This window comes from Dama dama, chromosome 2 (genome assembly GCF_033118175.1).
Source record: "Dama dama isolate Ldn47 chromosome 2, ASM3311817v1, whole genome shotgun sequence".
Lineage (NCBI taxonomy): Eukaryota > Metazoa > Chordata > Mammalia > Artiodactyla > Cervidae > Dama > Dama dama.
The window spans coordinates 17,955,280-17,982,954 of record NC_083682.1 but is presented as its reverse complement, the minus strand read 5'-3'; the positions used below and the strand labels follow the sequence as shown (position 1 = coordinate 17,982,954).

General features: G+C 47.7%; 1 protein-coding gene and 1 non-coding gene across 2 annotated transcripts in view; both read right to left on the bottom strand.

Annotated features, from left to right (window-relative positions):
* Positions 1-11,324, bottom strand: part of JAM3 (junctional adhesion molecule 3) — a 29,336-nt gene extending 18,012 nt beyond the window's left edge. The window contains exon 1 of the mRNA XM_061166672.1: positions 11,230-11,324. Coding sequence (XP_061022655.1) covers positions 11,230-11,281 — 52 coding nt within the window. The 5' untranslated portion in view covers positions 11,282-11,324. The remainder of the gene's footprint in view (positions 1-11,229) is intronic.
* On the bottom strand, positions 5,539-5,610 carry TRNAH-GUG (transfer RNA histidin (anticodon GUG)). Its single transcript has one exon. It is a non-coding gene; the product is annotated as a tRNA-His (tRNA).
* Positions 11,325-27,675: the final 16,351 nt, after the last annotated feature.

The following is a 27,675-nucleotide window of genomic DNA, read 5'->3' as shown; positions in this document are numbered from 1 at the left end:
CACAGCTATATAAATAAATAATATTAAAAAGGAAGGAAAGGAATACACGAAGGAGGCCATGGTTTCTCATCTGTCTGGGCTCTTATATGTTCGAACAGAAATATCTGTCATCCCCTATCTAAAATGGCCAGTGAAGCCCCTGCCTCTTTCCCAAACAAAAACTAAGGACAGACACTCATCTCCCTGTGCTGGGCCAGTGCAGGGCCAGCCAATGTAAGGAGGACAGCAGAGCGGAAGAGGACACTCTTACCTGATTGTTGCTAAGGCGGCTATGCTCTGCAAATCTGAGGATACTGGTAGGATGAAAGTCGGGGCTTTGAAAGGGGCCTGATGAGGTTCACTTTCAATTTGCCTCTGAATAACTGAGGATCAGACACACTGCAGTAACATAGTTATGGGCTTCCCTGGTGGCTCAGTGTTAAAGAACCTGTCTGCCAATGCAGAAGATGGGGGTTCGATCCCTCGGTTGGGAAGATCCCCTGGAGAAGGGAATGGCTACCCCCTCCGGTATTCTTGCCTGGGAAATTCCATGGACAGAGGAACTTGGCGGGCTACAGTCCAAGGAGTCACAAAGAGTAGGACAGGACTTAGCAACTAAACAACAACATAGTAATAGTATTAGCAGCAACAGTTAGCACTGACAGTAAATCTCTACAACCAAATGCTGAGAGCTTATCATTATGCCTGACCTCTGCTAAGCACATATGCAATTTACACTAGTAATTGTAATTTTACCATATTAATTGGTGTAATTTTTGTTACCACTCATGCAGACACTTTGATAGGAGCACTATACATAGTCACTGGGCTGCAAAACAGTCTTACAAAGTTATATGTTTTTCTACTCTTTTATGGATAAGGATGTTGACTTGGACAGGCGTACAGTGGAGCTGAGATTCAAACTTCATTCTAGCTTATGTTCTTCCTGCTGAATGTGAATTCAGAAAGGAAGAGATCGCTCCAGGCTAGAGAGCTAAGAAAGGCTCTATGGAGAAGTACGCTGAGCTGGATACTAGGGAATCAGCAGGACTGAACAGGAAGAGGGTGACCTGCCTTGGGGTGGATGGGCTGTGATGATAAAGCAGAAACACGGCACATAAGGTGACTCAGAAGCCGGTGATGAAATGCCTTATAGAGCCCAAGACCATGTTCCAAATTGTGTGATTCCCTGATAAAACTGAATTAAGTATATACACTGTAAGGATCAATTTTTCTCTTTATGACATAACTGTAATCTTAGAAAAGGAAAATGCTACGCTTCTCTAGACTCTAACTCCTCTACGGAGAGGGCGGGTGTGGACACCCACATGCCTCGTCTTCATCACCCCAAACCCAAACCCCGTGAGTCCCCACAAAGGCGGTGCTCCCCACTGGAGCCCAGGGCTACAGAGCCCAGCCCCCACAGAGGTGGGGCAGGCAGGAGGACCAGGACGGGTCGCCCCAAGTCGAAGCCTCCAAGTGCCGGTTAAAGCATCTTCCTCAAGGGTTCATGAGAAGCAGTGTCAAAACTGAGCCGCTCATGAGGACAGAAGCACCAAATCCTAACAGGTTTTATTTACTCTGCGTTACTCCGCACGGAGAAAGCGTACCTGATGAGAACAGCACAGAAAGCAAAATCTGTGAGCTGAAGGGAAAACAACACACATACACACACAGTTCTCCTGGGGAAAGCTACCAGCCTGAGGATGCTGTGGGGACTGGGGGTAGGGAGTTAACCATATGGCCACCAGGAAGGTGTTTGTTCTGGCTTCTGTGAAGGCCAGGTCCCTCATCTGATGTCATGAGATGTCCTTTAGGCCTCTTCCCTCATCCCCACTGCCTACGGTAGAGACAGACAGACAAGGAAACTGAGGGAAATGGAAGGGCGGGTCCAGCGAGGACTGTTTTTCCTATGGCCTCATCCTGCACACCTCCTGGAGCTCTGCTAACATGATGAAGCACTGCAGAAACCATCCCTACAGCCATCTAAATCAAGTCTTCCCTCTGACCTAACCACAGAGTGAGGTAAACTCTCAACGTACAGAGATTATGACCAGATGTTTCACACCAACAGTCACCATCTGTAACACAGCCTAACAGAAAATTTGGGCTGGAACAGAGTTAAGGGGAAGAAGAAACAGCAGAATAATAAGATAACCCTCCTGGATGTATGCTGGTCCCAAACCCTGCATAGAGTCGGCATCAACTCAGAACACATGCCCTGTGCCCTTGAGCAGGCCGTTCCACCTGAAGTGACCTTCTGGGGGTTGTAAACCACCCCCCCCCCCAAGACAGCATATAAAATGTCCATATATGTACATGAAAGTACCATGTGGAGGGAAGGGCCATGAGTTCCATCACCTCCTACAGTGTTCACGACTCTGCAACATAAACGACTCTAAAACAGCACCCAGTAAATTAAAGACACGAACACTTGTTCTTACTGAACTGCTGCTTCAGAGATTCATGGCGAAGGGGCTCCACCAGCAGTGGACTTGAAAGGGAGACCGAATGTGGTCAGAGCGAAAACTCCATAATCTGTTGCACGATATCAAACGGTAATCACCAGCCTAACCAAACAGTGGTCCACTGTTTTCTTCCTGGTAAACAAACATAGGAACTCTCAAAACACTAGATCTAGTAAGTAAGGCCACGGCAAAATAAAAAACAAAAAACCCCCAAAAACCTGAGGTTCTGAAAGACAAACTGTCCTAATCTCTTGGAGTAGAAGAGGACTTAAAACCAAGGTTGTGTGTGTGCACCAAGTCACTTCAGTCATGTCGACTCTTCGCAACCCCATGACTGTAGCCTGCCAGACTCCTTTGTCCATGGGATTCTTCAGGTAAGAATACAGGAGTGGGTTGCTGTGCCTTCCTCCAGGGAACCTTCCCGACCCAGGGATCAAACTGGTGTCTTTTGAATCCTGCACTGCTTTCCTGGCTCTAAAAGCTTCTAAACTTTCAGAAGAGGAAGACAATTCTATGAACTAGGCTTTCAAAACTTTCACTTACACTTGTAATTAACAAACTAATTCAACGAATCCGTGAACAGAAATGTGAATGTGTTGGTGGGAGGGGGAGAGGAATGCTGCTTAAATTACTTTCAACTGACTTGGATTAAAACCAATATAATTAATATTTCCCCAAGGTCCCCAAATGAATCACATGCAAAGCTGGGAAGCGGGTCCAGAATGCCTGACACCCACACAGGCTCCCTCCTCCACCCAGAAAAGGATCTGGGAGGCAGTACACAGCATAGCCTGGGGTGGGCTAGCCCACTCGCCTCATCCAGCAAGAATCTGAAAATCTGGGAAGCTCCTTCCCTGTGGAGAGGGGAGAGCTCCTCCACCAAACACTTGTCCAGTATGGAACAGCAGTAATTCTCCAAATTTCAAGTTGCTGGGTCTCGAATCATTGATGCTCACTGCTCTTCAGATAAACCCACCTGCGGACAGGGATGACAGTTGTGTAGTAGGGGGTGTGTGTGTCTACAGGACATTACAGCCTCATCCTGGCAGCACTGATGCTCAGCAAGGCTCCTTCAACCCCTCCCCCTAAACCTATCAGAACCTCTGTGGGGGCATATGTGCTCCCCCCCACCCAAAAAAAAGAGCCAGTATTTTAACTTCATCTTATACTTGAAAAATGAAAACAGAAGCATTACCTTCATAATATAGAAGTTTGAGGATGGTGCATGACTTAAGTTTTTCAGGAGGAGGCCAGGGTTCCTGTTTACAGCAGTGGTTTAACTACACTCCAGTGAGACCTCATGCAGACAAACTGTAGTTTTTACTGTACCTCTGGGCTCATGGGAAACAAGTAAAATAGCTGTAGGCTGAACCCAGCAAGTAATAGGATGGGTGGGCCGTGACCCTGAAGGTCATCACAGAGACTGCACAGCTGGGCTAACGGGAAGGCAGAGCTGAATCTGAAGTTTCCAAACAATGCCAGGGACCCTGAAAGCCATCCCAGATGACCGCCGCCCAGCACCAGAACATTCTCTCATAAAACGCATCCCAGAACTGTATAGATTGCAATCAACCAGACATCAGTTTCTGTTTACAAGGAAAGAGAAGCCACTACGAGTAACGGTAAAGAGAAACAATAAGCATCAGGTTTAGACTCCAGAGAACTTCAGATATTTGAAGTCTCACATGTAGAACATAAAACAGCTTTGTGTGAAATGTTTAAAAATAAAAAAGAAATGAAAAATGAGCAAGCAAAATAAACTAGATTATAGGAAGAACCAGGTGAAGTTTTTGAAATGAAATAATGGGTTAAAAAAAAATTCATACACTGGTTAAACAGATTATAGACATGGTTGGCAAGAGACACAGTTGTAAAACAAAACTTAATAAATAACCCAGAACAGCAAAAAGAAAGAACATGAAATTATGACAGAAAGGTTAACAGTCTTGGAAGATGAAAGACTGAATATATCTAATCAGAGTTCTAAAAGGAAAGAATTAAGAAAATAGAAGCTAGGTAGTGTTTGAACTGACCCTCCCTGAGAATTCTCTAGAAAGATGTAAACTCACAGATACACAACTTATAACAAATTAACAAGGAGAATAATTAAAAAGAAATGCCTCCCAGACACATGTAGTAACATTGCAGCATGCCAAATAAAAGATGAGATCTCTGAAGCAGGTGGAGAAAGGCAGGCTGATGGCCTGATAGCAGTTTCACAACAGGAGCAAAGGAAACCAGACAGCATCATATCATGGAGCCCAGGCTTCGAATCAAAACAACTGTCAACCTAAATTTATGCACCCAATAGATCTACATCTCAAGAACAAAGGTAAAAATATATTTTTCAGATATGAACAAAACTGAATTCAAGAGACTTCCCCTAAGGGGAATGGGCATGAACTACTCTGGAAGTTTTCTAACTGACTCTCCCTCTCCAGCCTTCTTGAATGTAGTATCAGGCCAACACACCTAAAAACATTCGATCAGATCACTTCCTGCTCCAAACTGCCACATGAATTTCTAGAACATACATGACAAGGTCCACATTTTTCAGCCCGGCACTGAAAGCATTTTTCAGTCTCTGTCGAGTTACTCTGCGACATTCTCTTCCATTGGCGATCTGGTTCCTTGATTTACCAGCTGTGACCGGGGCCAGGTGACCAAACTGCCAAAGTGTCAGGTTGAGCACCTGCAAAGTGAGGCCTATAAGGACTGCCTGCTGAGATGGACTAAGACTCCCATGAGGTGGTGCGGTCAGCAGTGCCTGGCACAGCCTTCCAATAACTGGCAGCTGTCCTTAGTTATCATTATAACTCACTGGTCCCAGAATACAACACACGCATTCCCAACGCCTCTGCTTGTGGCATTTCCTCCCCTTTCCTGAACCCTAACACCTCTACTCCCCCAAATCCGCACTAAGTCAACCAAATTACCCCAAAAGGTGTAAGTATTTAAGTAAGTGCATAGTCGCTCAGTCGTGTCCGACTCTTTGCGACCCTGTGGACTGTAGCCCACCAGGCTCCTCTGTCCATGGGATTCTCCAGGCAAGAATACTGGAGTGGGTTGCCATTTCCTTCTCCAGGGGAGCTTCCCCACCCAGGGATTGAACCTGGGTCTCCTGCATCACAGGCAGATGCTTTACCCTCTGAGCCACCAGGGAAGCCCATACCTGGTGCTGCTTCTTAAAATGTCCCTCTACCAGGTCAGCCCGAGTTAAGAGCTCTCACTTCTGTACATGTAAAACACTTACTCGAAGGGCTGCTCTGTTTGTTAACCACCTAAACTGTGTACCGCTTCTGGTCTGGGGAAGCGCTTATGTTAGATGTCTCTGTTTTGCTGATGTGAAAATGCCAGATTGTGAAATAATTATGGATCGGCTGATTAAGCTCCAGCACCCTGGTAGAGATGCTCTACAGGAGGATCAAGGGATCGAATTTAAAAAAAAAAAAGAAAAGGCAGTTGTCTTAGATTGTGCGGCATTATTTATAACCCTCCAGACAGCTGCACTTCATTCTAAAAGACGTCAAGTTTCCCTTAGAGAAAGACATCCAAGGAGGAAGTCGTGGCAGGCAGGAAGACGTGGTAAGGGACCTTCAGCTCTCAGCTGACTTCAGGAAACATCTTTCAGAGTCAGTTTCCCAAGGAAGTCAACTTGACCTGGTATTCCTATCACCCAAGACAAAGAAAACAGGCCCCCCAGGAGCTGCCCGGCTGGCACAGAGGAGGGGATCCTCTAAACACGGGCTTGCGCCGAACAGGCAGACCAAAGTGGCTGCTTGGATGATTTCACTTGTGTGTTCAAAAACAGGGAGAGGCAGGTATTCTCATCAGCTCTGTCTTCCCACCAAGCACTTGCTGAGGACACCACAGCTGGCGCCCCAACCCAGAAGCGGTGACAGCAAGTCTCTCAGATGAGTCACAAAGGATGCCTGATCAAACCGAGCTCCAAGGCTGCCCCTCCTCCTCGCTCTGCAGCTGGCATTAACTCCGGAGCCAGAAGGAGCCACAATCACAGACTAACACATTAAACTGGTTTCCCATTTTAAAAGAAAATCCTTAACAAGTGTCAAACTTAAAAGTCCACTATGTTATTGGAGGACCCCCAAATGAAATTTTTTCCATTATATATATATATATATATATAAATCCTTATAAAATAATCAGCCAGGTAAATAAGGGAAAAGTAGAAAACAAACAGCCATAAGACCTGCCACTGAAAAGCAGCACCCCCATCAACATTTTGATTATCTTTCAGTTTTGATTATCTTTTCAGTTCCTCTAAACATCCCCCCCCGAGATGTTTTGTGTTGTTGGAACCATAAGGTATATGACTGTGTCGCTTAAATGACTTCAAAAGCATTTCCCCATGTTTTCCTTCTTAACTTCATATAACCGCATAGAGTGGGTGAGAGAAGATGTTTAAAGTAAACCAAGTTGAGAAATACTTACCATCCTCATTCTTCCACAAAAACTACTGTAGTAAAAACAAAGAATCTCCAAAAGTTTCTGGGGTCATTGGAGATAAGATACATGAAAAAATGCTTGGATGCATTGGAAGTGTTTAAGAAATGTTAACTGACTTTCAAGTGACAAAGACAATACTTACTATAGCCACCCCTGGAAAGATACAAAAGAAGTTCAATTCAGCCTCTGCTCCCAATGAATTTTTAATAACATTGAGAAGATAAAACGCATTTACACCCAATAACAAAAGTGCAACGTAATTCAGTGGGCAGTCATCCTGGCTTGAGGAGCCTTATTCCTGTCTGCACCCCTAGCACAAAGGACGTATTACAGATACAAAGTCAATGTCTGTTGTACTAGTACAGACTACAAGCTATGCTGTTTAGAAATAGGAAGGATCACTGTGAGCTGAGTGAAGCTGGGCAAAGCAGACAACATGCACATGGCAGAACTTGATGTGGGCAATATTCTGCAGAAAGCAAGCTGACCCACAGAAGCCTTGGGATACTCTGAAAATGAAAGATGGTATAAGAAAAAAGAAAAAAGGACTTCCTCGTAGCTCAGTCAGTAAAGAATCTGCCTGCAATGCAGGAGACCCAGGTTCAATTCCTGGGTTGGGAAGATCCCCTAAAGAAGGAAATGGCAATCCACTTCAGTATTCTTGCCTGGAGAATCCCATGGACAGTGGAGCCTGGCAGGCTACAGTCCATGAGGTCACAAGAGTTGGATGTGACTTAGCAACTAAACCACTACCAATCTATTAACAAGTTTGATGTTTCTACATAACGAGCTTTGAAACCTCAGCTGTACATATTAGCTACTCATAGGAATATAATACATAACACATAGTTGTTGTTTTGTTCCTAAATTGTGTCCAACCCTTTTGCAACCCTGTGGATTGTAGCCCGCTGGAGTCCTCTGTCTATGGGATTTCCAAGGCAAGAATACTGGAGTGGGTTGTCATTTCCTTCTCCAGGGGATCTTCCAGACTCAGGGATTCTTTACCCCCGAGCCACCAGGGAAGCCCTACAACACATAGTAGATACTCCTTAAAGACAAACACACCAACACAAAGTTCGACAGTATTCCTAGACATCAGAAACAAAGGTTAATTCTCAGAAGGCTTTCTGTGTGTCAGAATATGTTGGAAAGATGCAGTAAATTAAGGCTTTAGAACTCCATATAGAGAACCACAGTGGATACTGTCCTTGCTAAACTGGGTGTAAAAGAATGTGCTTACCAAAACTTTCTTTCAGGAATGCTTTAGAATCCACTGAAGCTATTTGTATATACTGTGGGCATCCAGAAAGTAGATACATGAGATGTGAAATCTGCGCTTGGCCCTCACAGCATCACATTCACCAACTGATCACAAACACATCTTGAGAAGTGTCCAACTTCACGACGAGGGTATCAAGCAGACTCCATACCTCCTGACGTCATCCACACACAAACTTCTCTTTGTTTTACCACACTTGTGCTTGTGAAAAAATGCAAAGAATTTGTGGGGAAGGAATTTGCTAATATTACATCTCTAACAGCTGCTGGCTGGATTGTACTAAATCCACAGCCTCTACAGTCATATTATATGGCCATCTCAAAAAGTGGGTGTTAAGACACATCAGGTTTCTTTCAAAAGAAATGATTTAAGCCTACCCTGTGAGGCTGCTTAAGAGAAAGTTTCCCAGAGTTGGGGTGGCATGTGTGATCTCTCTGTCTAGATATAACACTGCAATTACTTATGATTAAGTATCTCTAATAGCTTCCCACTCAGTTTCCCCAGACTGAAGCACTCAGAACAAATGCCTTCAACAGGCCCTCTGGGAATGAACAGCTGGTCTGAAGCAGTGCATGCTTCAGGGCAGGTGGTCGTTGTTTTTCTGAACATACACATGCACACACATGTCTGATAACAATCATACCAGATATAATTAATTCAAGAGACTGAAAACAACATGAAAGAAGACGTCATTTTAAAATGTTTCAGAAGTCCAAACGCAAATGGAAAATTTAGAACTTTTTTCAAAAATTTCCTGAAATTATGATTTTCAGATTTTGCTAAACTTTAACAAATTGTCTTACCCCAGGAATACAAACTGTAACTCTCTTATCTCTAATGAAGCATCTCTCTAGGACATCTGAAGATTTGGAAACCCAATGGCAATTACCACATAATCATTCAACAAAGACGTGTGGCATAATATTTGCAAAGAGGAATTGCACCTGTCACCAATTCAACAAAAGAATACTTTATCTACAAACCACACAGCATTGAACATTTAATAATTTGGTTAAAATGATCCAAAGCAAGAACTTCACTGTCAAATGGAACAATTTAAGTAACAACAACAAAAAAAGGATTAACACAAATGGTTGACAATTTCCAAACTGGCAGGCGAGGGATGTCACCCTGAGCAAGTTACTAAATCTCTCTGTAACTCAAAATGATACTAACAACCTCTTAGAGTTGTTATCAATGTTAAATGAATACATATTAAATTTTTATAACAGAGCCTGGCAAAGAGTAACTAATAAAGAATGTATTATATCAGGAACCAGATTTTTTTTTAATGAGAGCACTCAAAAATAATAGCAATTAAGAAGCGTAATCATAAAAATAAAAGAGATGCAGCTGTGATGCCCTGTGAATGAATAGTTTTCAAGGTATTACTGTATATTCACAGCATAAACAAAATAATAGAAAAGAGCTACATCCCTTCAGAGCCTATTAATACACCCTACCACCTTTACTCTTTGTCATTAATCCTACTATGCAAAATCTGATTAGTCCTCCTATGCTCCACAGGTAAATTCCAATCTTTAACATCAAGGAAATCACAGAAGTAGTGTTTCCAGGAAACCAAAATAAGTAGTTAGTAAAAATAAGTTTACTGGGATTTCCCTGGTAGTCCAGTGGTTAAGAGTCCTCACTCCCAATGCAGAGGGTACAGTTTCCATCCCTGGTATGGGGACTAAGATTCCCCCATGAGGCATGGCTCGGCCAGAAAAAAAACTTTTTTTGTTTAACTAAAATTAAAAGAAAAAACGAAGCTGATGTGAAGGCCTTATCATCCATTAGTTTTACTAACAAACCACCGACTTGAAACTCATTCCTGAACGAAACTGCCAAATGTTTCTGCGGTAAAAACTGCAAACTTTCGCGTGAACAGATCCTTTCAACAATGGGGAGTTGTTCCAGTCTGTGAATAGGACAGTGTCCGTGTGACCAACAAAGCTGGGAGGGGACATTCCTGACACCCTTGTCCCCTGGCTAGTCTTTGATCATTCATCTCTCCCAAACACACGTTTATGGAAACCACTTTCAGGCGCGGTATAGGGACACGTATTCCCTGAACTTAGCCCTTACCACCGAGTCCTGCTCTCCGGCTTCTGCGGGGACCCTCACTGTTCTCGCCACCCCTGAGGACCACTCCCCTCACTGAACCTTCAACACAGAAGCCTTTGTTTTCCTAGTGCGCCCACCCCACCCCCGAACAGTCTCTTGGGGCCTCGCTGTGTACACTCTGAAAACACCATGGGATGACGATGGCAAGGAAGCAGACGACAAAGTGACCCGGAGAACTGGGAAGTCCTGCGGATGCCCCAGGCGAGCCGGCGCGGCGCCGGGGACCGGGTCTGAGCGTCCCCTGCTCCTCAGAGTGCTTTCTGGACACAGCGTTGAGGACTACGTGGGACCGCGTTCTCCAGCGCCCAGCGCACGCCCACGGCCCCCAGCGTGTGGTCCGGCCGTTCCGTTGCCCAGGGCCTCCCGCCGGGGCGCGGGTCGGCGGACAGACCAACGCCCGGCCCCGGCGGCCCCCGCGCCACTCCTGGGCGGGCTGCAGGGCTCGGGGCCGGCGGGACAAAAGGGGCCGGGGACAGTCGGCTTTGTTCGCAGAGGGACCGAGCGCGGGTCCACAGGACCCGGGCCTGACCCCGCACCCCGGGACGCCCTGCACCCAAACCCCCAGGTCAGATCCCCTGGACTCCCAACTCCGGGGCCCCCGGCCCCCGGGACTCCCCCATACTCCCGACCTCCACACCTCCCGACCTCTTCCCCGACCCGCAGCGCCTACCCCGACCCCAGACCCGCGACCCGCACCCCTGGGACCCCGCACCTCCAGGACCGCTCCCCGCTCAGCCCGAACGCCGGGACCCCCGCATCCCTGACCCCGGACCTGAGCCGGACCCCCTCACCCCCGAGACTCCTCCCGGACGTCCCCCGCAGCCCTGAGCTCCGGGCCCCCGCGCCACCAGACCCGCTCCCCGCGCCTGGTTCCCTCGGGCCGCGTCTGGCGGAGGCCTGCGGACTCACCCCGCACGACCAGCAGCAGCAGGACCAACGAGGGCCTTCGCCTCAGCGCCATGTCGAGCGCAGCTGAGGGGCCGCGGGCCCGCTCGCCGCGCACGCGCCCTGCCCGCGGTCCTGCGCCCGCCCCTGTCACCATAGCGACCACGGCGGCGAGCCGTCGCCATGGTGCATGGGAAGCCCGAGTCTGGTTGCTATGGAGGTAGGGATGCTCTGGACCTGGCCCCTGGGGTCTCTTTCAAAGAATTTGGTGCGAGGAGGTGAAAGAGCGCGTTCAAGAATGGGCGGGTTAATTCCCACATTTACAAAATGAATCCGTCACTACAGTTCCGGAAAGGAATGCTCCGTTAAAATTTGAGAAATGAAGTTCTTATTTCACAAATAAGATTGGAGCCCAGTTGTCCTGGAAGCATTTTTGCCTGTGCCTTTTTTGGAAAGAAAAGTTAAAGCATTAATTGCTCAGTCGTGTCCACTCTTTGTGACCTTTCCTCCTCTGTCCACGGACTTCTCCAGGCAAAAATGCTGGAGTGAGTGGCCATTCCCCTCTCCAGGGGATCTTCCTGATACAGGGATCGAAGCCAGGTCTCCTTCATGCAAGCAGATTCTTTGCCATCTGAGTCCCTTGGGGCCTGATTCTAAATGTGATGAGAGGGGAAAGTGCTGAAATCTATATAAAACAGAAGGAATACATGCATTATATAGTACATAAAAGTGATATATTTCTAAAATAAAAGTTTGTTAGATCAAAAGCATGGTAGTATATTTATTGATATGTTAGTTCAATAATCATGACAGTTTATAGCACAGAAAAGCAAGATAATTCTTTGCTCTTATTTCTGAATATTGAGAAATGGTAAGGTTAGGGAGGAAAAAAGAGAGAAGAATTTTATAAGGACAAGCACACAAGATGAACAGAAGGATTACATGTACTGGAAATTGGACCCAAGGATGCAGAAGATGTTGAGTGTCATTAAATACTGTGGGAAATGATTGTAATAACTTATTTTACATCCAACATAGTATATCTCTAATGCTCCAGGAAACAACAAACTCAAAACAAAATTCTTAGTATGGTTATTAGCAAAATAATGCAGTTTCCAACAACTAATATTTTTTTAATGTTTAACTTAGGAATGTCACTTTTCACACAGTCATCCTAATTTTTAAAGTATTAATATTTTAGTATTTTAGTTTTTACAAAGTAGAACAATGTGTCTATAAGTATGCATATACATATGTAATTTACATATATACTAAATTATGGATGTCAAGAAACATGAAATAGATTGAAGTTGTTGTCAAGGATATTCTTCAACTGCCATCACTAGGCGATTTTCTTTATAAGTCTTTGTTCACACTTTTGTTAAGTGTGAATTAATTATATTCCTTCAAATCCCATAAAGACAGAATAAAAATTTAAAAATAACTCAATCACCTGTTATGATTCTATTGTCTTTCCTTTCCTAAATCTTTTCTGCTCCAGATCACCATGTTCTAAAATCACAAGTAAAAATATGTAAAAACTATTTTATAGTGGCAGCCTCTGTCCCATAAATAAACTCAACAGAGAAATTTAAAAGAGTAAAATTCTACTTAGGCCCACTGACTTTTTTTCCTTCTGCTCTCTCTCTGTTCTGCCATTCCCTTTAGTCTTAATTATACACTCAAGCATATTTGCCATTTTGGTGACCTAGGAACTATGACAAAGTATCTGATTGTGAAAACAACAGTTTTCAGAATCAATGCCTCTTCTCTACTGCTGAATTTCCTGTGTTTGCACTGTGAAATTGTTCTGTCTGTTAAACAGTCTTAGGGAATCTTTTGAAACTCAGAACAAGATCACAGAGAAAGGCTCAATGAATATTCTACATGGAGCAGAGATTCCTATGAGAGTGAATGCAGGTCCTCATTGTAAAACATTGATTTTCCTCTACAGATGGTGTCTGCATGTTGGGACCAGTGGCTAAGACAGAATCCCGAAATGGAGACTAACTAGTGACATGGTAGGATGCACTTGGCTGTCAAATGATCTCCTCCGATGATTTCACTGTTCTTGGGAGAGTTCTGACCCTGTGCAGAAGGGTGTCAGAGCTCTGGAAGCATTTAGTGAACAGGGCTGTGAAGTCTATGCTTCTATCACCATATTATCCAACTGACTATGCTTCTTTCTAATGGTGGCTTACTAAGGAGAGACACAGGTCTTAAAAGAGCTCAGGGAGGGGCTTCTCTGGTGGTCCAGTGGTTAAGAATCTACCTGACTATCTACCTGGACACAGGTTTATTCACTGGTCCAGGAAGATCCCACATGCCACGAGACAACTAGACCCATGCACCACAACTACTGAATCTGTGCACCCTAGAGCCTGTGCTCTGCAATGAGAAGTCACTGCAATGAGAAGCCTGTGCAATGAAACTAGAGAAAGCCTTCTTATAGCAGCAAAGGCCTGCTGCTGCTGCTAAGTCTCTTCAGTTGTGTCCGACTCTATGCGACCCCATAGATGGCGGCTCACCAGGCTCCTCTGTCCCTGGGATTCTCCAGGCAAGAATACTAGAGTGGGTTGCCATTTCCTTCTCCAAACAAAGGCCTAATGCAGCCAAAAATAAAAACAAATAAATATTTTTTTTAAAAAGAGCTCAGGGAATGAAATATATTTGTGCTAAATTTGAACAACAGCCTTTGCAATATTTTTCAAACCAACACAAAGTGCAAATCAAGTAGTAAATGGGGAATCAAATTTTCCTTCAAGACTTGAAATCAAGCAGGATGCTATGGGGTTTCCTCAGGTACAAAAGCCTTTCCATATCCCCCGTTTCTTGTCAGTAGTGTTGACTGGGAAAAAAAAAAAAAAAAGCACAACCTTAAAGTTCAGAGTTAGGTTTCATTTGGTGGACTTGCTCTGGACTTAAGCCTGGGAGGCAGCCTCTGATGGCTCTGAGGGACCTTTCCAAAGAGGGCAGGGAGGAGCCAGGGCAGATATTTCTGGCAGGCCATTTCTGCAACAAAGACCAGATAGTCAGAACATCAGGAGATTACTGTTAATTAAAGAAAAGCCAAATACCTCAAGTTAATGAATTTTGGGCTTTTCTATATATGGGAAGAGTCCTGACTTACTGAAATCATTCCTTTGATATGTCTCTTAACTATCTAGGGCCAGTATCCTGTTTTTCTCCTTCCTGAATCTCCTCAGAGTGGGGGAGCCTGCATGGGTCAAAAGCTTGATGGCTGAAACATCCTTTGTTTACTGATATGGCAGGGAAATTCTTCATCCAAAGCAGGAAAAAGGCTTCAGCCTTCTAGACCTTCCCTGAATTCCAAAGGGCAGGTTCAAACAGTTCCTAACTAGGGAAGAGAGAGGATGCAGAAACAGAGGAAGAGGAGTCAAGAAACAATAATACCTCAATAAAACAGGGTCCTGGTTCCTCCTAACGGGTAGTGCACAACATACCTTTGAGTCCTTCAGCAAGAACCAGGGCCCCTGCCCAGGTAGAGGATGGTAATTTCAGGCTGAGCACAAGGTCCCTGTTATCTTCCCACCAACCAAATAGAAGGAAGTCACACACACTGCAGCGCTCACCCCGAACTTTGCCTTTAAAAACTCTTCCTGCAAAATGATCAGGGAGCATAGGATTTTTTAGAGCATGAATGCCCTGTCTCCTTGTGTGTCCCTGCAATAAACCTTTCTCTGTTCCAAACTTCAATGTTTCAGTTGATTTGGTCTCACTGTGAGTCAAGCACGTGAACTTATGTTAAAAAACAGATTCACCTTCAAACAGACTGGAGAGATGCTGGAAGCAGCATGTCCAAGGGAGGAACATGGGCTCTAGCATCTGATGGACAATGATTCAAAACCTTGGGAAAAAAAAAAAAAAAAACCTTGGATTTTGTAAACTTGGGAAAGTTGCTTCTGTAAGCCATGGATTCCTTGTCTATAAAATAGGGATAACAATATCCACCTCAAATGGTCACTTTGGAGATCATGTGAGAAAAGATTTTGAGCATACTAGGTGCTCTTGTATAGACAGATAAGAGAGTTGGACCATAAAGAAGGCTGAGCACCAAAGAATTGATGCTTTTGAATTGTGGTGCTGGAGAAGACTCTTGAGAATCCCTTGGACTTCAGGGAAATCAAACCAGTCAATCCTAAAGAAAATCAACCCTGAATATTCATTGGAAGGACTGATGCTGAAGCTCCAGTTCTTTGACCACCTGATGCAAAGAAATGACTCATATCTCATTAGAAAAGACCGTGAAGCCTGGAAAGATTGAAGGCAGGAGGAGAAGGGGATGACAGAGGATGAGATGGTTGGATGGCATCACCAACTTGATGGACATGAGTTTGAGCAAACTCCAGGAGTTGGTGATGGACAGGGAAACCTGACATGCTACAGTCTGTGGGGTTGCAGAGTCGGACACGACGGAGTAACTGAACTGAACTGAATCAGGTGTCAACATCATCCACCTAGATCCAACCTGTCAGGGATCTGAGTGCGTGTGGGCAGCATACAGTTAACTTCTCCCACCTGGCTGGGGTTCCAGTACCCGTAAAACAGCTTCCCCTTGAGAAGGAAATAGGACCTGACCTAAGACTGCACTATTGTTCCTTGACTTCTCGCTCCTCTCTGCATCTCTTCCCTTCTCTATTAGCAACTGTTTGAACCTGCCCATTAGAAATGAGGGAAGGTTCCTGAAAGCTGATTGAAGCTATTTTCTACAAACAAGAGAAGGGAGGACACAGAAAGGCTTTTGTGCCCCAGGGCCCCACAGGGTCCAGCTCGGCTTCAGTGTGACTGAATTCTGAAAAAATAACAGTAACTGGCTCCAGGCCCCCTCTCTTCAAGCCCTACCCTCTTGCAATATTTCCAACTCTGTTTTCTCACATTTTATCTTAACTATCATCTTCTCTTTCTCTTCAATGTCTTTCCTTAGTTTTCTTTGAGTAGGAGGACACCTCCCCATAATCTCAGGAAACAGTATGTAGACTGAAAAAAAAAAAAAAAAGCATACAACTTAAAAGTTGCAAACTGTGGTGTTTTGTTTTGTTTTGTTTTTTTGCAGTGGGGTGGGATTTACTGAGGATACAACCAGGGAAACAGCCTCTCATAGTCTGAGGGATTGCTCCAGAGAGCCAAGGGGAGTCAGGATGTATAGAAGTTTTTACTGAAAAAAATCACATGTAGTCAAATGTCAAGAGATGAGTGCTAATCACACACATACATACACACAAACCAGACATCTCAAATTAATGACTTTGGTGCTTTTCTATATGTGGGATGATGCAAGAATGCACTCATCAGAATCACTTCTTTGACATGTACCTTATATATCTAGGGCCTGAGAACTGGTTTCCTCTCTCCTCTCAGGCTCACTGCCAGTGGGCTTCACTGGCTGATGACTTGCTGGTGGGCAATGTTCTCATTTACTCAAATGACAGGCAACATTTTTTTTGTCAGCAAGTAGCAGACATTTCCTCTAACAATGTAAACAGATAGGGTAGGTGGTCCCTGGAGAAAGAAATCCAGGCATTGTTATTGTTATCGTTCAGTCACTCAGTCGTGTCCCAACTCTGCGACTCCATGAACGGCAGCATGCCTGGCTCCCCCGTCCTTCACTATCTTCCAGAGTTTGTTCAAACTCATGTTCATTGAGACGGTGATGCCATCCGGCCATCTCATCCTCTCTCTCCCCCTTCTCCTCTAGACATAAAAGAAGCCGTGTTTGGCTTGAGCCTTTCTGTGATCTAATCTTGGCCACAGTGCCTGCCCTTGAACAGGTCTCAGTAATCAATGCTTTTAAGGGAAGAGACGGAATGCAGAAACAAAGGCGAAGCAGCCAAGAAACAACAGTGCAGGGGACTTGCCCAGCGGTCCAGTGGTTAAAACTTCACCCTCCAATACACGAGGACGGGGTTGGATCCCTGGTCAGACAGCTAGATCCCACATGCCTCGCAACCAAACACCAAAACATAAAATATAAACAATATTGTAACAAATTCAATAAAAACTTTAAAAATGGTCCAAAATTTAAAAAAATCTTTAAAACAAATCTACAAAAAGCAAAAAAACAAAAACTCAACAGTTTAGTGATAAAACAGAGTCCCAATCCCTCTTCAAGGGAAATACATAACCATCTCACACAGCCTCTGAGTTCTGTAGGAACTCAGGCGCCCACCCAGGAGAACGATTGATGATGCGGACTCTCGTGGCTGCCATCAACTCAGGCTTGGACTCTGCTGACCTTTGCCCCGATTCTATGCTGCATTCACCTCTGCTCAAGCCCCTTCATGAAGATGCATGTAACCTTCAGCGTAAAAGTTCCCCAATTTTGCTCTTCTGGGAGGAACTGCTTAGGGAAAGACCCCCCCCTCCCCCATGTTCTCCTCACTTCCTGAAATTAATACATCCTCCCCCCCCCCCCCCCCCCCCCCCCCCCCCCCCCCCCCCCCCCGCCGCCCACTCTCTGGCTTGGTTGTATCTTTTGGTTCCACACCCACCTAGAGGCAAACACAGTTTTGGGGGCTAACAATCAGACATACTGTTTGTGTTGGATTAAGTAGCAAAGTTGTGCACCTTGATTTATTTGCGCATTCCTCTCCATTGCAGTGGTTCACTTGAAAAAGGTCATATGAATGTCCAAGTTTGGGCTTAAAGTGGCTTCCTAGAGAGAAACTTTGTAAGAAGCTATTTAGCAGGCCTTTCACATTTCACCCAAAGGAGGCTGAGCGTCACAAGCCAGAGTGTGTCAGCGTGGGGTGTGTATTTAAGCAAAGGAATCACATGTGCCGCGGGTGAGAGAGGAAGCCTCTCCCCCCTGCCTGGGGTCAGCATCACCCAGGGCCTCTTTGCTCACTGGCACACAGGGAACCATGACACCACCACCACCAAGGACAAACTGACATGCCCACATGAAAGCCTGGCATAGGATTGGCTTCTCCCAGGATGAGGGCCTTAAGGATGATGGATGCCAGCTCCCGGTCAGGGCTCAGGGTGTCAGCCACAGCGCCTTCTCTGAGTAAGTGGAGAAGCAGGGCTTGGGCGCCAAGAGGGATGGGGGGCGGGGGGCGGGGGGCTGATAAACAACACTCCCCATGGCCTCCCAGAAGGATACCTGCTGAGAAATATTACAGACCAGCTCTTTCTTTCTCTCCCCTTGGCCTCAAGAATATTTCCACTGTTCTGGGGAAAGCAAGACACTTTTCCTAATCTATGTTTCGAGACTGGAGACATGTGTGATCTGAGTTAGAGCCACACCAGGGTGAGAAGACCCAGGGCAGACGGGACCTGCAGCCTGGACGCTCCCTCCCAGACACCCGTCCTGCTGCTGTGTTTACACACTGGAGGTATTTTTATCCCAACCCTCCGAATGAGAGCTAGTTTTCTCCTCACTCGAGTTGTATTCCCAGTGTCTACTTCCTGGAGGCACCGGAGAGAGACCAGGGCCTCGCCACTGCTGCCGGGCACCTGTGTGCCTCGTACTCCCTCCCGGGCACACTCCTACCTACTCAGGGGTTTGGGAAAGGGGACTCAGCTCCCCCTGCCCTGTCATTCTCTTTATGTTGGGAGTCTTTGTCCACAGGTGGGAGAAGGAAATGGCAACCCACTCCAGTATTCTTGCCTAGAGAATCCTATGGACAGTAGAGCCTGGTGGGCTGCTGTCCGTAGGGTCGCACAGAGTTGGAACGACTGAAGCAACTTAGCAGCATCAGCAGCTGTCCACAGGTGACAGATTCCAGGGGCCCATCTGTCTCCTGCCTCAGTTGGGTGCAAGGTTGTGGATTGTTGTTTAGTTCCTTTGTGGTGTCTCACTCAGCAGCCCCATGGACTGTAGCCCATCACGCTCCTCTGTCCATGGGATTCTCCAGGCAAGAATACTGGAGTGGGTTGCTATTTCCTCCTCCAGGGAATCTTCCATGCCCAGGGATCGAACCTGTGTCTCCTGCACTGCAGGTGGGTTTTTTACCACTGAGCCACCTGGGAATCCCTTTTAAGGTTTTGAATATTCACACAGTTAAATTTATTTTTTGTGCCACTTACAATATCAATATCTTTACTTTCTGTTTGGCTTTTTTTTTTAATTTAGCTATTAATATCTGGGAAAGTTTGGTTAAATATCAGGCCGTGATTATGGATTTATCATCATTTTGTTTCTGTATTTTCTACGAGCTCCCGGGTTTGGGAGCGTCGTGCCATCCCGGTGGACAGCGTGGAGCAAACATGTGGCTTCCACCCTCCTCGGCCTCCACTTCTCCCCGCCCCACCGCTTCAGGCTTCACCAGGAGAACAAGGTTGCCCTTGCTGGCCTCAGGCCTCAGCAGCCTCTTCCCCTCAAGTCCCTGTAGCCCGAGCTGCTCTCCCAGGGAGGCCTGGTGAACGTTCTCTACCAAACACACAGTGCTTTCTGTGAATGAAATCATGGCAAACCACCTCCACGTCACGGCCTCTAGCTGGAAGGCCACAGGTCAGAGCTGGCCTTATGTCACATCTCCTGAGGGCCTCAGGCATTCTGCTTGCGTGATGGCCATATTAAGAGTGTTGAGGCACATCGATGTCACAATCATAACATATGCTACAGAATCACCCGTAAAGATTTTTCAGAATAAAATAATACCTGTGTGTTTGGAATAATTGAGGAACTCTTCCTGGAGATGTGAGAAGACCTGCATAACCTTTGATGATCACCTTCCATCATTTAACTATCCGTCCAGCAAACGTCACTCTCGTACTGTGTTTGTCCCTGGAACTGAGCGAAGAACTGGAGATAATTCAGGCACAGTTTCCTTCTTCCAGGAGCCTGTAGTCCCGTAGGAGAGACAGAAGGAAAAATAATTGTGCCTTAGGCGTCTAGCAACTCACAGAATGAGCCAGTGTGGATCTCCACTGCTCCGCTGCATCACACAGGGAGATTCTGAATAAAATATAACATGAAAATTAACATGTATATTGTGTTTGAAATAAAGAAATCCTCAAGTGACAGAAAAAGGAAGGAATTTAAAGCCAAAATAATAAGTCTGCAAACTGGAGCTAATGCACAGTGAACAGGAGGAGGGTATGCAAAGCCTGGGGAGTAGCTCATGACCCACGAGGATGGGGACAGGCCTAGGGCCCATCTGAAGCAGGACTCTGGACCTGAAATTCTGGCTCTAGCAGTGGGAGGATGGCTAGGAAAAATCTCCATCCGTCATTTTCTGCCATAGGCTCTGGAGAAGGAAAAAAAAAAAGTTTCCCATGAAAAACTCAAATTTCCAGGTGTAGGGTGTGAACTTACACTCTCTCTCAGGGTGTGGGAATCCCCAAGGCCCCAAATTAATGTAAAAATTGTTCTCACACTGGGGAAACCTGTGGGCAATCAGCTGAAGCAAACCCACAACTGCTCCTGGTGTGTCCTGAGAGCACAAAGGCCCCCATGAAGGGAACAACCGCACAAAGATGCAAATCATAATTTACAAGTCCTGGGAGGAGACGGCCTGCCTCACACAGAAGCAGCATGTGACCAGCAGGGGAATCAGCCTTGAACCCTGAGATAATGAAATCATCTAAAAGGGACAATAAAATAAGTTGCCTTACAAAGTGCACAGAGATAAGAGGGCTAGAAAACACGGAGGAACACAAGGGCACTGGAAAGATGAGGCAGACAAGAAAGAGCTACACAGGGAGTTAGTAGGGGCTTCCATGGTGGCTCAGTGGTAAAGACCCCACCTGCAATGCAGGAGACTTAAGAAACCTGGATTCGATCCCTGGGTTGGGAAGATCCCCTGGAGGAGGGAATTGCTACCCACTCCAGTAGTCTTACCTGGACAGAGGAGCCTGGGGCTACTGTCCATGGGGTTGCAAAGAGTCAGACACCACTGAAGTGACTTAGCATGCATGCACTTGCAGAGTTAGTAGGAATAAAACCTTTAGGAGGGAAAAAAAAAAGAACTCCATGGAGTTGACTGGGGACTTCCCTGGTGATCCAGTGGCTAAGACTCTGCACTCCCAGTGCAAGAGGCCTGGGTTCCATCCTTGATCTGGGAACTAGATCCCATTTGCCACAGCTGAGAGTTCACACGCCACAGCTAAATATCCCACATGCTGAACTGAAGACCCAGGGCAGCCAATTATATATATTAAATAAAATATAATTTTAAAAAATTGACTGAAAGAAAACTAATGAAGTGAGAGATCTTAGGAAATTATGCAGGTTCAGACACAGAGAGGTAAAGACATGAAAATTTGAAAAAGATGTTAAGACTTGTAAGAGAGGATAAGAACTGTAGAGGAATAAAATAAGAACAAGGAAAAAGCAGTAAGTGAGGAGACAATGACTCAGAAAGCCCCAGAACGGATGAAAGGTACAGATCCTTAGTTTGAGGAGGCATCCTGTGTGAGTGCCCAGGAAAGAGAAATGTCTCCTTTCGTTTAGTCGCCCAGCCTGACAGGCCAACTCTAGACATAACATGGTGAAGTATCAGAACCCAAGACTAGAAGAAACATCCCACAGTTAGGTACACTGAAAAGACAGGACATCTACAAGGGAACAACAGCAGTCAGAGAGGCTGGAACAAAAGGAAAGAACTGCTCCAAAGAGCTGAGAAAATGAGAGAACAGTCCAGGATTCCATCTCCCGCTAAACAAGGGCTCAGGAGTAAGGGTAAAAACAGGTGACAGCTGATCGGCTGTGTATGTGTTGAAAGAAATACTTGAGGATGATCTAAAAGAAAAGGAGAAAATGATCCAAAAGGAAGCTATGGGTGAAAGAAGCAAAGAGGAGCAAAAACCTTGCTGAGCAGGTGGGTAATCTGCAGGCAAGCACTGGCTCTAAAAGCAGATGATAATAATAATAACCTAGCATGTCAGTTTTGAAAAATAAACCTAAAATACTAGACACTAGTAACATTAAAATCTATGGTTAGAAGAAACTTAGAGCATAGGGAGGACAGCAAATGTTTAACTTAAAGTTAGACTTTTGGAATTAAGAGCGTGGAGTTGGAACATTCAGGAACATGCTCCTTAAAAGAAGTGCATGGCTTCCAGATCAATTGAGCAGGTGAAGGGGTCCCTGCAAAGAACCTGGGTGCCAGGCAGAGCTTCCTAATGCATCTGGAAGGAGATGAGTTTAGGAAGGCTTTCTAACAGGGGAGCAAGTCCTACTTTACCCTCCCCACCCACCCTGGGCAGAATTAACCACTTACTCCTGTATTCCAAAGCATCTTGGCGGTATCTCTGTGCAGGGGATTCTCTAGGCAAGAATACTGGAGTGAGTTGCCATTTCCTCCTCTAGGGAATCTCTCTGACCCAGGGATCGAAACTGAGTCTTCTGTGTCTCTTACATTGCAGGCAGCTTCTTTACCCACTGAGCCATCGGGAAGCTCTAAATAGTGTCTATCATAGCTTATCATTATTTACATAGGTGTGAATGGTATGCAGTTGTCTTCTCTGAACACCAAAGGGGAAGAAACATTTCAGTCTGACACCGGGAGCTTTCTGTGAGTAGTAGGGGGTGCCGGCTCTGTCCTCCCCAGCTTCGGTTCCTCCCTCTGGTGATGGCTGCCTGGACCCCCCAGGCTACTCTCCACCTGCTCAGGGAACCCAGTGCCTGGGAGTCAGCCCGTCCCTGGTGGGGAGGGGCTTCTGTTGCAGGAGGATGAAGCCTGCCCTTCCTGGCTTCCTGGCTTTCGCTCCAGGGTCCGCTAAGGCTGGGGGTGGGGCTTTGCCTAAAAGGCACACTTTCCCTCCCTTCCCTGACTGCTCACCAGCCTCTGACTATCCCGAGGAGCACACTCCTCCACACGAATCCTCATCACCCCAGGGCCTGATTCCTACTCACCTGGGACGAGGCTGGGGTCCTCAGTTATCCTAACTCTGCCCCAGCCACGAGGCTGGGGTCCTCAGTTATCCTAACTCTGCTCTAGCCAAGGTCAGAAGTTCAAATCTTTTCAGCTCTTTTCTTTTGTCCCCTCCCCACCCTCCTCCTTCCCATCCCCCTCCTCTTTTCCTTCCTCTAGGAGCAGATGAGTCACCATCTTCCAGGGCTGGTCTGGGCTGGACTGGGCTGGTTGCAAAGACCCCAGAGTCTTCTACCGAGCCGTCAGTCCTAGGTTAAATCCTCTCAGTTCTCTGCGTTTTGTTTTCCTAGTTCTTTCATGAGAATCACTTGGCCTTCTGTCTCTCAGTGGTGTTCTGTGATGATCTATATAAAACAACAGACAGGAATGAATTTTGGAAGAAGGAAAGGCAAAGGGAACATGTACAGAGGATGGGTGTTCTGTGCAGGGAGGTAGAGAAAGTTTTCCAGCCTCCTCCTCCCCTTGGCTGGAAGCCCTGATGTGTGAATGCCGGGGCCTGGCTGAGGAGGGCCGCCAGTCCCTCTGCAGGGCTGGGAGCACTAATAGCAAGCGGGAGGATTAGCCATATGCCACTTAATTCCTGTTAATCAGGATTGAGAAGAGCTTGTGCTTGTAAGTAACAGCTGAGCCGCCAGCCATCAAGGCGCTCAGGCTCCCCGCCCCCACATTCTCACCGCCTCCCCCCCTCCACCTCCCCGCCCTGCCCTGGGTTGGTCCTCCTCAGCCCCTCTCAGCTTCCATCCCCTCCCTCCTCATCTGAGATTTCAACATGGTCTTTGTTCCCAAGTTCTCCGCTGGGCTCCTTGTCCCCAGCCGCTGCTCCCACCTCTGTGGTTTAGTCCTCCCCTCCTCTCCCGCGGGTCCTCCCCTTTTTTGAACACCCACAGCTCAAGCTCCACGCTAGTTAGTGTAACTTTTGTTCTTGCATCAACAAACTCCCTGACCGTTGGCTGACCTGCGAAGGCAAAGTTCAAAGGCAACCGTTCCTGGCTCCTGTGGGCACAGGTGCGTCTCCCTCATCCCTGACCTCACAGAAGATTCCAAACTCTGACTCCCTCTCCTCAGAGCTGAGGACGGGCTGTCCTGTTTCTGCTCCACGCCCAGGTCCAGTTCCTCTGTGCGGAGCTCCGAGCCAGCCTGTGTGAAATGGAAGCAAATCTCCCACCCAATGTCGAAGGGTGTGCAGCTCACCTTGGGCGGGGGTCAGCATCACCCCGGGTCGGCTGTTTCAGGGTGTGTGCGTGTGTGAGTGCACGTGTCCACGTGGGTGTTCATGCACACACACTGGCACGCATCTACCTTCCCACGAAGAGTGATGTTCGTGAGATAATGCGCACGAACTCTGTGAGAAGCCCCGTGTGAGAAGTGTGGGGCGGTGATGTGTGTGTGGGGGGGGACTCGGTGCTGGCAAGAGGACAGACCTGTGTGCACAGATGTGTGTCTGAGCTGTGTTTTGCAGAAAGCTGTTGAGAGGGGGTCTGGAAAATGACATTTGGAGAAATGCATATTTAACCACAGAAACAAACTGAGGTGGGCGAAGCGTGGACTTTGGAAGGGCCGGGTTCTGGATGAAAAACAAGAGAGGAAGCTTATTAGATGCATCCAAACCCTCACGGGATAGCCCATTCAAATGTCCGATTCTGCGGCAGCAGCAGACATCCAGGGTTTGGCGTTTGTTTCCAAGAAGCTTATCAGGCTCAGAAAAAAGGCATCTTTGACCTTGCCCCACCCCCACTCTCAAACTCCAAGGTCACACACACATCCCTCCTGCAGCACACCTCACCCCCCTCCCCCACACACACACTCTTCTCCCACTGAGCAAGATCCAGTCGAGTGTTCCTAGATGGATGACAAAGGAGAGGAGGGGGCTGAGCCCTGCCCTGGTCTGGTTCTCCCCGGCCAACCCGCCCGCCGTGGCGGCCTCGGGACAGCTGCCCCGCGGCCGCCCGGACAGCAGGTGTCGGCCACTAGCGGGCCAGCCGGGCGCCAGGCTCATGGCGCCACCTCGTGGCCGCTCTCACCATCACAGCCCTAACGCCAGAGTGCTGGTTGGTCCTCCTGGTTGGGTGCTGGTGCTGGTTGTGCTGGTTGGGGGCTTCCAACCCAGGCGTTTATTCTGTGCCCACTGTTCAGAGGGAGTTCTGGGGACCCACGTGCACACAGCACAGAACCAGACAAGGTTAACCCTGAAACTCATGGGTCCGCCATCTGGATGGGGTGAGGAAGAGGTTCTGGGCCAGCTGGGAGAATTCCAGGTATTTTAGGCTGGACTGCGCTGGGCTGGTCCTTCACCCAGGCCTTGACATGACTTTTGTCCCCTCTTAGGCATTTCCATACCCATCTAAAAATGCAGGACTAAGAGCAGGGCAGCCTGCATTGACAGCCTGGGGTCTACCAGCCAGGAGGGGGGAGCCCGCCTCTGGCAGGGGAGAGGGGAGTGGGCCCTGGGGAGGGGCTCAAAGCCTGGGAAGGGGCACCTCCCAGCCTAGGGCTACAGAAGGAGTGCTGATGTTGAACTCAGATTGCTTTTCTACTAATTCAGTGACACCGAGAGAATTCCTTAGCCCCTCTGGGCCTCGCCTTAAATTTCTGAACCACCTGTTACAAAGCCCCCCTCTATTTGTGTTCAAGCCACACCCACCACCATCAGGTCGTCTTTTGTGTTACCAGTCACACAGGTCTATTCTTGTCCCCCAGACACCACTGGCTCTTAAACTTTGCTCGTGTCATTATGTTTGCTTGCAATGCTCCCCCCTCATTGTCTGTACCTCTAAATGCCACCCACCCCCACGGTGAACCCAAATTCCACTCCTTCCCTTAAGCTATTCCTGGTCTTCCCACCTGCGTATCCCTCCCTTCTTCCTCTCCTGGACCTGCCCTGGGCCTCACTGACCTTTCTCTTGGGTGATGCCTCACACACGCTTCCTTTCATCTTAAGTCCCCTGCGAGGTAAGCAGCTCCAGTAGTGGGCATGATCTTGACTCGTCTTCATGAGGCCTGCCTGGCCCTGCTCTGGCCACACTATGTGCTGGGCAGACCCTTAGTGAATGAAGTGGGATGTCCCTCTTGTTCGTATGCCAGCTTAGATGTCATTTCTCCCAGTAAGTTTCCGTGAACCCACCACCCGTCCCACCCCACGCCTGTTGCTTCTGGAACCTGCCCTCTCCCCGCCACAACCTTACTTAGTGTTTGGCTGCAGCTGCCTCCTGGCCTGTCTCGCCGATGTGGTGATGAGCTCCTTGAGCAAAGACTGGTCTTCAGGTCACCGTTGCCCGGACTGTTCATGGCACATGCCAGGAGCCTGGTAACGACTGGTGATGGAACAGATGGATCCGGGTGGGGATGGGTGGTTGTTGTTGCTTAGTCGCTAAGTCGTGTCCGGCTCTTCTGTGACCCCATGGGCTGCAGTATGGATGGGTAATTCTCTGTAAACGAGGAGGGCAGGGAAGGGGAAGGGTTGTCTTGAAGACCCCTTTACAAGCTAGTATGAACTTCTTGGAGGGAGAGTTGCCCTGGCTACTTGAGAAACCACACAGCCATCTTGGCGGGGTCCGGAGGTGGCCGTCCCTTGAATGGACGTTGTTGGCTTCCGTGGGCATCTGGCCTCCTACTTCATGGGGAATTTCGTGTTCCCTGGGCTCAGCCTGGCCCAGAACTTGGCAAGATCTCTGGGGCGTTCGTTTTGTCACCAGCCCCGGTGGGAGGGTGGACGGGTGGGTGGGAACCGTTTTGGGAAAGAGTGTTGGGGAGTGTTTGTGTGTGTGATGAGTCAGGGCCAGGGAGCTAGTGAGGAGCCCTAATCTCTGCCCCCTCTCTGTGGGGGGAGTTCTCACCCCTTGGAGGGGGTGGAGGGCCACCAACTGTCTTTGGAAAGTTTTCTTAGTCATAGCTTCTACCAAGTCAGCTGGCGCTTATGTAACGGGGCCTCTGTTCTACAGACAATGGGGTCCAATGGGCCGGAATGGATGCTGCCCCCCTTCCCCCCAGTGGCTCCAGTCCCTCCTACCTGCCGGCCAGGCAGCAGCGCCCTGAGGGCCTAGCACTGGGACATCTGATCCCACTGGAAAGGGCTTTAGGTCTCTTCACAGGCCCCATGGGGAGGCCATCCTTTCCCTCCTGTTAGTCCAGCACCAGGCGGGGCTGGGGGAAGGAAGGGCCCCCCACTGCCCCCCGCCGGTGCCCTCTGACTCTGTCTGCCCAGGCCCCACGTGAGGTCAGGGCCAGCTCCCAGGTCCCTAGCTGCTGTCTTATGGCCTCGGTCTCCAGGCTGAGGGATACAGATTTGAATTTCCTGTCTCTGACACCAGAGTCCATTTGCTTATCACAACACAGTCCCGTCAGGGGCCCAGATAAGGCCTGAAGCGATTGTGTGAACAGAGTGGGGCGGGTTGGGTGCTGGTGGCTTGGCCGGGGGAGGGGCGGGGGCCCTGGGCCCTGGGAGAAAGCAGTGCTTGGGGACCCGGGGGGTGCTGGGGGAGTCAAGGGCCTGGCACTGGCTTCTGTGGGGGGTCCTGAGGTCCCCAGGTTGCTGTCCTTTGCTCCTTACTGGAGGAAAGTGGTCTTTCTTGTGCCTCAGGTGCGGGGTTTGGATGCTCTGGAAAAGGTGGGCAAGTGAAGAGGGGTGGTTTTT